The 10,247-nt window shown below is 62.4% G+C and overlaps 2 protein-coding genes across 2 annotated transcripts; one reads left to right on the plus strand and one right to left on the minus strand.

Annotated features, from left to right (window-relative positions):
- Positions 1-1,228: 1,228 nt before the first annotated feature.
- On the minus strand, positions 1,229-3,331 carry PHF13 (PHD finger protein 13). The gene is made up of 4 exons (XM_054395070.1): positions 3,293-3,331; positions 2,772-2,873; positions 1,804-2,356; positions 1,229-1,455 (listed from the first exon to the last, which is right to left on the minus strand). Exons 1-4 carry the CDS (start codon positions 3,329-3,331, stop codon positions 1,229-1,231), a joined length of 921 nt encoding a protein of 306 aa, XP_054251045.1.
- A 538-nt stretch (positions 3,332-3,869) lies between these two features.
- On the plus strand, positions 3,870-10,101 carry KLHL21 (kelch like family member 21). The gene is made up of 6 exons (XM_054394811.1): positions 3,870-4,061; positions 4,150-4,319; positions 4,651-5,678; positions 6,976-7,381; positions 9,233-9,305; positions 9,630-10,101. The coding sequence occupies exons 1-6, from the start codon at positions 3,870-3,872 to the stop codon at positions 9,918-9,920; spliced, it is 2,160 nt and encodes a 719-aa protein (XP_054250786.1). The 3' UTR covers positions 9,921-10,101.
- Positions 10,102-10,247: the final 146 nt, after the last annotated feature.

Here is a 10,247-nt window from a genome sequence, read left to right on the forward strand (position 1 = left end):
GAGACATGGGCATCTTGCTGCCAGCACAGCCAGTGCTATGGAGCAATCTCCAGCCAGAGTACTCTGCTCAGCCAGGGCTGCAGGGAACACCTCGAAACAAGTGATGCTCAGTGCTTATCTGTTTGCTCTTTGAGGAGCACTGCTGCCGCTGCCATGGCCTTGGGATGAGCCTTGACTCCCTGCCACGTTTCTGAGCAGACTTCTCTGGGGTTGCGGCGCTAGGAAGGCCTGGTGAGGGGCCCTGCAAGCAGGGCCCTTGGCACTCACCTCCCCTGCAGCAGATGGACCCTCACTGTGCTTCACCTCGCAGCCTGCCTTGGCTTTGTCCCTGCAGCTGGCAACCAACAGGGTACAGATTCTGGGGTTTACTACAAATCCAGTCTCAGAAACAAACAGCAAAACAAAAAGTCAACTCAGCTTTAGCACTTGGATGGAAATGATCCAATCCCACACCAGACCTGCCAGGGTCTAAGTTCATTATGGGGCCTGTGCAGTCCATGCTTGATCCCTGGGTCATGGAGAGGGCAGGGCTGGGACACGGAGCAGATGGATCCCCCCACACGCACTGAGCTGCTCGTGCAAGACAGAGTCACCAGAAGTCAGTGTAAGGAGAAACCCAGGAGTAGTTCCTGTGGCACAGCCCAGTGTGGCTGCCCCCTCCCCTTAGGCCTATTTCCACCTGAGCGACTCAGAGCCACGAAGTCCCCGCTGAAGAGGGGCAGATTGCACAGAGGGTGGTACACATCAACGCCCACTCCAGAGCTGCAGAACATCTCTGACTGATGACAGGGACAAAGGGGCAGCTATAAAGTTACAGTAAAACACCTGGCCAGTTGCTTTCAGACTTCACACAGATTCCCACCACCTCCTCCCTGCTCTTTGGGGGAGGAGTTTCTGGCACAGAGGAGGTTTACAGTTTCCTGATGGGATGAGAAAACACATGGCAAAGGTTTGTACATTCCCAGACATCCCTCGGTCCACGGCTCTGCCCAGACAAAGCCCTGCCAGATCCAGGGCACGCTCTGTCCTGGCACCGGTCAGCAGCCAGCAGCAGTTCTGCCCAGGCACTTCACCTGGCTCTGGCTGCCCAGGGTGCAGCCATTCCTTGTCCACATGCCGCAGGCCGGCTGGGCAGCCCCTTGGCCTGAGCAGCGGCAGTTCAGGGGGGCTCTCCCCAGCCCCATGGCAGCTTGCCTGCCCAAGCAGCACCAGCAGTCAGCTCCCTCCACTAGTCCAGGAAGCGCCGGCGTGAGCCCATCCGGGAGCGGTTGGAGCGGCGGATGTCAAACTTGGAGTCTCGGCACTTCTGGCAGACGTAGACCTCTGGGACGTTGGACTTGCGGATCTTGGCGCAGGAGAGGTGGATCCAGGTGTGGCATTCGCTGCACTCAATCATCGGCCGCCCCGCAAAGGGCTTCATGCAGAAGCAGGTGACCAGGTCCCAGGAGTCATCATCTGCCAAGAGAAGCAGCACTGCGGTGAGTGGCCAGTGCCACACCCCATGGCAGTTGGTTCTGTGCCGGATGAGCTGCCTGGGCCTCGCAGACAAGGCCTCTGCTGATCCCCCCCAGGTCCCTCCTGCACAGGAAGAGACACTGGGCAGCACAAGAAAGGCCACATCCAGAAAAGGAGAACCAGCTGCTTCTCTGAAGTTACAGCTTCTCACTCTCTCTTTCACAGAAGCAGCCACCCCTTGCACCCAGGCAGACACCTTGGGGTCATCCCCACACTGCAAGTAAAGCACCAAAGAGAGGAGCAGCAACAGCACTGCTGCTAATCCCCCAGGGCAGTCAGGCCACCTACCTGAATCCACCATGATGTCCTCATCATCGCCGGTGCCATCCTCATCCCGGAAGACCACCTGCTTGCCCTGCCGGATGACCGTTCGCTTGCCCACGCTCTGGATCTCCACAGCCTTCTCTGCCACCACGGCAGGGTAGGAGACGCTGGAGGGAGTGTCTGAGTCCCACACTGAGCAGTGCTCGGCCGCAGACTGAGGGTCGCCCTCGGACGAGGGGCTCATTGGCGTCTCTACGTAGGAGTCCTCTGCTTCCAGCTCCAGCAGCTTCTCCTCATAATCCTCCTCTGCAGACACGTCTGCTTCCCTCTTCTTCAGCTTCTTCTTCTTCCTGATCTTATCAATCTGCTTTCGCTCGGGCAGGAAGCTGCTGGGCTTCGCCCGCTGGAAGAGGGAGCCGTACGGCTTTGCTCGCTTCAGCTGGCTGAAGTTCTTTCTGTTCTTGGCGGGCAGGGACACGGAAGAGGGGGTGTCGTTGAAGCGGGGATCCCAGCTGTCGCTGTCGATGGTGCCCCCGGTGCTGCTGGGGGGGCTGGGGCTGTTCCTCAGCGGCGTTTCCTGGAAACATCGAGCCCGGGTAAAACGTGAACCGGGAAGCGGCTAGCGCTGCGTCCTTGGCCCGAGTCTGCCTCGCACGGCCCCGTGTCAGCCAAGTTCAGACCCCAAGTTCAATCACCTCTCTCCCTGCAACACCCTCTGCTCTCTCCCGCCGGCATTTCTGCCGGGCACGGCCGCAGCCCGGAGCGGTCCCGGAAAGGCTGAGGGGGGCGGTTCCGGGACCCATGAGCGATTCTGGGATCCCGCTTTCTTCACCCCGCCCAAGAAGCGGCCCCGTCCCCTCCCGGCTGCTGTAGTTCCCCCTTTTGTCCCAGGCACCCGGCGCGGACGCGCAGCCTTCTCGCAGCGGCTGATTGTACAGCCGAGCCCGGCGGCGGCGGAGGCCCCGCCCTCCCGGTACCCGGTGCCCTCTCACCTCTTGTGGGTACGGGATGTAGCCGGCGTAGGCCAGGACGAAGGTGCAGAACTTGTTGAAGTCTTCCACGGTCCGGTGTCGCCGGGAGGCTGGAGAGAAATCCTGCGGGGGAAGGGGGAGTCAGCAGCGACCGCGGGGCGGACACGGCCAGAGGGGAGGCGCCGCCGCCGTTCCCCGCAGCCGGCCCCGCCCGCCGCCGCTTCCCGGGCTACCCCACCCCCACTCCCCGCGGCAGCCAGGCAGCGCTACCATTCCCCCTCCCCACTGCCCCCCAACACTGCCGGCCTTCCAGTCTCCGTACCGGGCCCTCAGGTGGGCAGGACACAGTGGGGCGCGACGCCGCCATTCCTCGCCCCGGCGCCCTGCGCTCGGGAGGCTCAAGATGGCCCCGGCCCCGCGACGAGGCGGCGGCAGGGAGCGGGGACCAGAGGCCGGGCGGACCGGGCTGGACCGAAACGGACCGGGCAGCAGAAGACGCCCCGCCCCCCCCTCCCCCCCCACTGCCTAGGACCCTGGCTCACCTCCGGGGTGAACGGGGAGCCGCAAGAGTCGGAGTCCATGTCCCGGTGTAAGAAACGGAGCAGGGCCGGAACGGCAGCAGCAACCGGGCAGCGCCGACACCCGCGAACCGCTCGGTACCGGCGGGAGGTGGCGAAGGGGCGGCCGCCCGCGCACGAGCCGCTGGGAACGGTAGTCCTCCCGCGCGGGGCATGCCGGGAGCCATAGTCCGTCGCGGGGAAGGGGGGGGCCGTGCCAGGAGCTGTAGTTTGGGCACGCGCGGGGGCGGCGTGCGCGCGCGCGCGCGCAGTGTCCACGGTGCTGGAAGGTGGGGCCGGATCGGGCGGCAGCGAGCGGAACGCTGAGGTGAGCGGAGCCTGGCGGCGCCGGACGTGTGCGTCCTTGCTGCAGAGTCGCGGTAGGCCTGGGTGGGAGGCTCGGCTGGTCGGCGAGCAGGGTCCCGGAGGGGAACGACAGAGGCGGGTGGGACGGATCCTTCTCGCCGGTTCGTGAGCTCGGTGGAGCCGACTGCCGCAGCAGCGGTCGTGACCGCCACGGCTGCAGGGCGATGGCTGCGCCCGGCCGCAGCTGGGCCCCACAATGCCGCTTGGCAGCAAGCAGGTCCTGACAGGGGACTTGCAGCAGCACCGTTCCGCGGCTCCCCCTCTGCCACCGCTGTGCTCCGGTTCTCCGGCAGTGAACACGGTTTATTTTATCTCTTTCACGTCCACCCGTAGTCTGATGGGTGTTATGCAGGCTCGCTGCATGCAGAGAAGCTCAGAACGCCGTGAGGTCGGCGGAGGAGACTTTGCGGGCTTTGTGTGACCGGGAGCGGGCAGGGACACGGCAGCCCGGCCTGGACACCGCCGTGTTTGCATAGCCGAGCAACGGAGCTAACGGGCGGCACTACAGAGCTGGAGAGCCGAGGACACCAGAGGGAGGGCTTTCGGCAGCCGCTCTAGAGGAACGGCCCCGGGGGCGGCTCCCGCTGGGCACGCATCCGAGGGGCGAGGCCCTGGAGTCACGGCGCGATGTTCCCCGGGCTACCCGGTGTGCAGGGCTCTGCCCGGCTCTTGTGATGCGGCCGTAACGCTGCGGAACTTCAACGCAGCTTCTTGAGAATATAATTAGAGCGTGGGGGGAGCCTGCTGGCAGCACAGCGCGTTATGCAACTGCCACTTCTTGGGGCCGGGTCGGGAGGCTGTTTGCGAGGGCTGCTCGGTCTGTCCCGCTGCAGCCGGAGCGCGGCTCACCCTCGGCTCCCCCACCTTTGCCTTTTGCTTTTCGTTCTTTTTCCTGTGTTCTCTGCCCCGCAAGCTGCTCTGGGGTAGAGTCCCGAGGGCTCGGTTTAGGGTGCGACCTAGTGTCTGCTCTACCACAGGCACGGCATGGCGGCCAACACGGGCAACGGCGGCGGCGGGACGGCGGCGGAGCCAGCGCACGCGGTGTCGCTGCTGCGGGGGCTGAGCGCTCTGCGAGCCGAGAGGAGCCTGCTGGACGTGACGGTAGTGGCGGGTGGCCGGGAGTTCGGGGCGCACCGCGCCGTGCTGGCCGCCGCCTCCGGCTACTTCCGCGCCATGTTCGGCGGGGCGCTGCGGGAGGCGCGGGCCGAGCGAGTGCGGCTGCACGGCGTGGAGCCAGAGTGCCTGGCGCGGCTGCTCGACTTCGCCTACACCGGCCGCGTGGGGGGACTGGGCCCCGACATCGCCGAGCGCCTGCTGCGCGCCGCCGACCTGCTGCAGTTCCCGGCCGTGAAGGAGGCCTGCGGCGCCTGGCTGGCTCGGCAGCTGGAGCCTGGCAACGCCTTGGACATGCAGGACTTCGCCGAGGCCTTCGCCTGCCCAGCGCTGGCGGCCGCTGCCCACCGGTTCGTGCTGCGGCACGTGGGGGAGCTGGGCTCCCAGCTGGAGCGGCTGCCACTGCCGCGCCTGCTCTCGTACCTGCGGGACGACGGGCTCTGCGTGCCCAAGGAGGAGGCTGCCTTCCAGCTGGCGCTGCGCTGGGTGCGCGCCGACCCCGCCGCCCGCGCCCCGCTGCTGCCCCAGCTACTGGCCCACGTCCGCCTGCCCTTTGTCCGCCGCTTCTATCTGCTGGCCCACGTGGAGAGTGAGCCGTTGGTGGCACGGTGCCCGCCCTGCCTGCGCCTCCTGCGAGAGGCCCGCGACTTCCAGGCTGCCCGCCTCGACCGCCATGACCGGGGGCCCTGTGCCCGCATGCGGCCCCGACCCTCCACCGGCCTGGCCGAGATCCTCGTCCTGGTGGGCGGCTGTGACCGCGACTGCGACGAGCTGGTCACTGTCGACTGCTACAACCCCCGCACTGGCCACTGGCGCTACCTGGCCGAGTTCCCCGAGCACCTCGGCGGCGGCTACAGCGTTGCAGCGCTGGGCAACGACATCTACGTCACTGGTAAGGCACAACCCGGCAGTGCTGAGGCTCTGTGCATGCAGGGGAGCTGGCAGTCAGAGCAGGCAGTTCTTGGGGCTGCTCCCAGGGCTGCTCTTGGGACAGCAGCGCAGCTGGAGCCTCGCAGGGGCTCGGCATGACTGGAGATAGGCATAGGAACTCCTAGAGTCGGCACTGGATTTAGCAGCTGGTCTCAGTCCAGGAGATGTTTTGCCATGATTAATGCTCCTGAGCATATGGGCAGCAGTCACAGATCTTGCACTGGTGAAACTTTCTAACTGCTTACTGATGGGGACAGGAGTGACTCAAGGAGGGGTTGGAATTTCTGGCTGCAGAGAAGGTGCCTGGGTTCAGAGCCCTGTGAATCAGGAGCTGAGCAGGTGCCTGAAGCAGAGGCACATCCAGACACCCCTCGTTCCTCAGGTAGCAGCACCTCTTAGTCACAGCAGCATCCCCAGCACAAATCCTGGCTCCCTGTGTCCGCTGGGGCTGCAGTGACTCCTGCCAAGGTGACACAGATGTGTAAATGGGGCTGAAATTGGGCTGCTAATCTGCACGTAGATGCCTGCTTTGAACTCCAGCCCCACTGCTGGAGCGGCTCATGGGGGTGTGCAGGAGGTGCTGAGGGGTGTTTGAAGGGCAGATGAACAGAACACTACTCTTCTCTAACCACCAGCACCAACCCGGCCTCTGCTTCTCTGTGCCCTTACATCCCATGGGAGCTTTCCAGAGCAATCCTGGGTGGGCCTGGGCATGCTGGTACTACCAGGAGCCCGGTGCTGTGATGAGGCTGCTGCTGGCTGGGTCTTCAGTGGTTCTGCTTGGTGCCAGTTCATTGGGCAGCAGGGAAGGGTGGGCAGGTTCCTGTGCTGCCAGGGCCAAGCTGCCTTGGCAGCCAGCTGCTGGCAAGTGTTGGTCTCCACTCTGGCACAGCAGCTCCTGGGTAGTGGTAGAGCAGGGGTTCCGAAATTAGTTGTTTGGAAGGAGGGAGGCAGTCAAACCTGGGAGACTTGTTCTGAGTCATGGCTGAGTGCATGCTAGGAACAACATGAGGGAAATCCTTCCTGGCTTGTTGGGGGGGAACAGTGCAGAAAGCCATGAAAGGCCTGAGAGCCTGCACTGCTGTGGTCCACCAGCACCCAAACGGTTCCAGAACACATGGCCTTGGGAATCCGAGAAGTGTGGGAGGTGTTCAGGGGCACAGCAAAGATCCCAGTGCTGAGCCAAGGCCTCTCCTCCATCACACCATGGTCCTTCCTTTGGTGGGTGGCCCCGCTCCAACCTGCACTGCTGTCTGCAGGGGGCTCGGACGGGTCAAGGCTCTACGACTGCGTCTGGAGGTACAACTCCAGTGTGAATGAGTGGACAGAGGTGTCCCCCATGCTCAAAGCCAGGGAGTACCACAGCTCCACAGTGCTGGATGGGCTGCTCTATGTCATCGCCTCCGACAGCACTGAGCGCTATGACCACACACTGGATAGCTGGGAAGCCCTACAGCCCATGCTCTACCCCATGGACAACTGCTCCACCACCTCCTGCCGCAGCAAACTCTTCGCCATCGGCTCCCTGGCTGGCAAGGAGTCCATGGTCATGCAGTGCTATGACCCTGACAGCGACCTCTGGTCCCTGGTCAACTGCGGCCACCTGCCTCCCTGGTCCTTCGCACCCAAGACTGTCACGCTCAGTGGCCTCATGTACTTCATAAGGTAAGCAGTGGAGACCTGACCTCCCTCCCCTTGTCCCCACAGGCAAGGCTGGAGATCCCCAGGAGTCATGCAGGTTTGTGGGGGGTTGTAGGAGAGGAGAGCACAGTGCTAGGAAAGCACAGCAGGACTTTTCTGATGGCAGGGGGGGCTGCAGCCCCACACCTCTGTCCTTGCATTCTGCTGTAGCTAGACCTCAGAGCCCCCCCAGACTGTGTGACAATGTCTGACTCCAAACCATGGGCTGGGGAGCATTCAGGTGTGAATCTGGCTGAAGTCAGCAGCAGTGCTTGGAAAGAGCCTTCTCAGCTTCCTTGGCTTCTGGTTCAGCCTCCCTTGTTGCTATAAATAAGCGTCTGAGCTCCCAGAAAGCTTTAAAGTGCAGCAGAGGAGAGGACATCTCCGAATGAGCGCAGATAAGAGGGCTGCAGCCCAGGGGATTGGTCACTATTTTTAAGCACCTTTCCAAACTGGGACTTAATTGCCCATCTGAAGCTGTCCTGGTGGCACAGATACTTGAGTTGCCCACAGCATTAACCATGCACTGACAGGGGCACACAGCTCCCACTGCTGACTTCGCAGACACAGACCGGTGACGGCCACCAGACAGCCTTTTGTCACCTCCTGATTTTTGCATAATGTAGCAGCTTCTACCCAGGGCCTTCTGGCAGAGTGATGAATCAGGCAGAGTGATTCACTTGGGCTCAGCTTGGTGCCCTGGTCCCAGGTGATTGTCTGCAGATAGCACTTTCTGTCCCTGGGGCGTCAGGAAATACTGGCCAGGTGCTGTAGTGCTGCTTGTCACAGGCCAGTTCTGTGCCTTTTCCTCACCTATTTTACAACGCTGCTGACGGGCACCAGGACTCCCAGTCAGGAGTTAATGAGATTATCAGGGTCAAGCTTTTCTCCCACGTGCTGCACGTAGGCTGCTGCTCTCTAAAGCTGTCAGGCCACTGGTGAGGGACAGAGCAGCAGAGTTCCAGTAACTGCTGCAAGCTCATCTTTGAGTGAGTTTTGCTGTCTCAGACTGAAGCTTCTGAGGGCCGATCCCCTCTGGTGGGACTGGGTCTGGAGCTGAAAAGGCAGCAATGCTGAGCTCATCAGCTGTGTCCTCAGAGCTAACCCTGAGATAGAACAGGAGGTCCTGGCCTGGAACTGCGTGGGGAGAGCTTTGTATCCCCAGTGTCCCTTCCGCCCCTCAGGGTTTTCAGCTTCATCCATGGAAGTGTTTCCCTGGCTGCTGCTGTTAGCTGTGGGATGTGCTGTGGGCAGCAGCAGCTCCTCCAGGCACAGCCTGGCAGCAATGTCACAATAGCCACAATGAGTCTACCAGGTCCTTGCAGCCTCTGAACCTGTTTGTAGCAGCACTACCTGGGAGTGACCAAGGGCCCTTCCCTGGCTGCCCTGACCCCTGCCTCTTGGTGTTCTTGTGTCAGCAGCATGTTCTGTGTTACCAGCCTCCCTCACCTGTTGCTGGCACAAGTGCAGTGGCTGAGGGGCCAGGAGAGATTACTCTGCCCCAGCATTTCCTCTCTCAGCCTGTATAAATTTGGTGCTGGTGAAAATTTCCAGCAGCAGGGATGAAGTTACTTGTGAGTTCCTGGAGGTTTGAGCCTCTCCAGATGGCACCAAAGCCAGAGCAGGCTGTGAGGTACAGGCTCACAGAGCTGGTGTGTGAGCACACAGGTTGGTCTGCATTGAGAGCTGCATCTCCATGAAGGAACCCTTGGATCTCTGGTTTGTGTAGTGGGACTGGAGCAGGAGTGCTCTTGGCAGCAGCTGAACTGTTGAGCTGGGGGTTTAACAGGGCAGGAGGGCTCAGAGGCCAGGCTGTGACTGTGCTGTCTTCTGCAGGGACGACTCAGCTGAAGTGGATGTTTACAATCCAGCCAAGAACGAATGGGATAAGATCCCAGCCATGCTTCAGGTAGGAGCTGCTGAGCTGCTGCTCTCCCCTCAGTGTTAAAGATGGGCCTGAGCGACCTGCTGGGAGCCTGGTGCTCTGCAGGTCACAGCCCCTGCGTGTGGGCTGTGCTTCGGTGTGTGCCACCTGCAAGAGCCAGCCCTGGGCACTCAGCCCAACACGCGAGAGCCAGGCTGAGCTCCAAAGCCCTGCCAGTGCCTGGTGCCTGGGCAGCAGCTGGCAGGTGCAGAGCCCCCTCTGAGAGAGCTGGTGAACAGCACCCACCACCTTCCCCTACTGCCTGCTTGGGGAGCCCTTGCTGAGGTGCTGTGTGTTTTCTGGTGGCAGGTGCACGTTGGGGGCAGCGTGGCTGTGCTGGGTGGGAAGCTCTATGTGTCCGGGGGCTACGACAACACCTTTGAGCTTTCCGACGTGCTGGAGGCCTATGACCCCGAGACAAGGGCCTGGAGTGTCGCGGGCAGGCTCCCCGAGCCCATCTTCTGGCATGGCAGTGTCAGCATATTCCGGCAGTTCATGCCAGAAACCATGCAGGAGGACGACAGCATCACGCTGGACAACATCAGCCTGAGCAGGCAGCACCAGGAGCTGCAGGACCAGAACCTCTCCGAGCTGCGTTAGCAGTGGCAGGCACTGGCCCGGTGCAAGGTCACTGCCCAGAGACAGCTTTGGGAGGGCAGAGGCCAGCCAGGGCTGGGCCTGTCCTGGTCACAGAGGGTGCAAACTCCCAACCTGTGTGGTGCTGCTACGGAGCTGCAGCCAGTGAGGCCTCTGCTGCCACTGGGGAGACCCCGAGGAGGGCTCTGAGGGAAGCCATGGCCTCGACCATCCCCACAGCCCCGCAGCTCACAGCTCTTTCTCTGGGGCTCCTCCACCCCGCAATGCTTCGCTTGCCACTGAACTCGCTGCTTGTTTAGAAAGGGATCTGGCTGCTGGACCCCACCTCCC

The sequence above is a fragment of the Indicator indicator genome, chromosome 32 (assembly GCF_027791375.1).
Source record: "Indicator indicator isolate 239-I01 chromosome 32, UM_Iind_1.1, whole genome shotgun sequence".
Taxonomy (NCBI): domain Eukaryota; kingdom Metazoa; phylum Chordata; class Aves; order Piciformes; family Indicatoridae; genus Indicator; species Indicator indicator.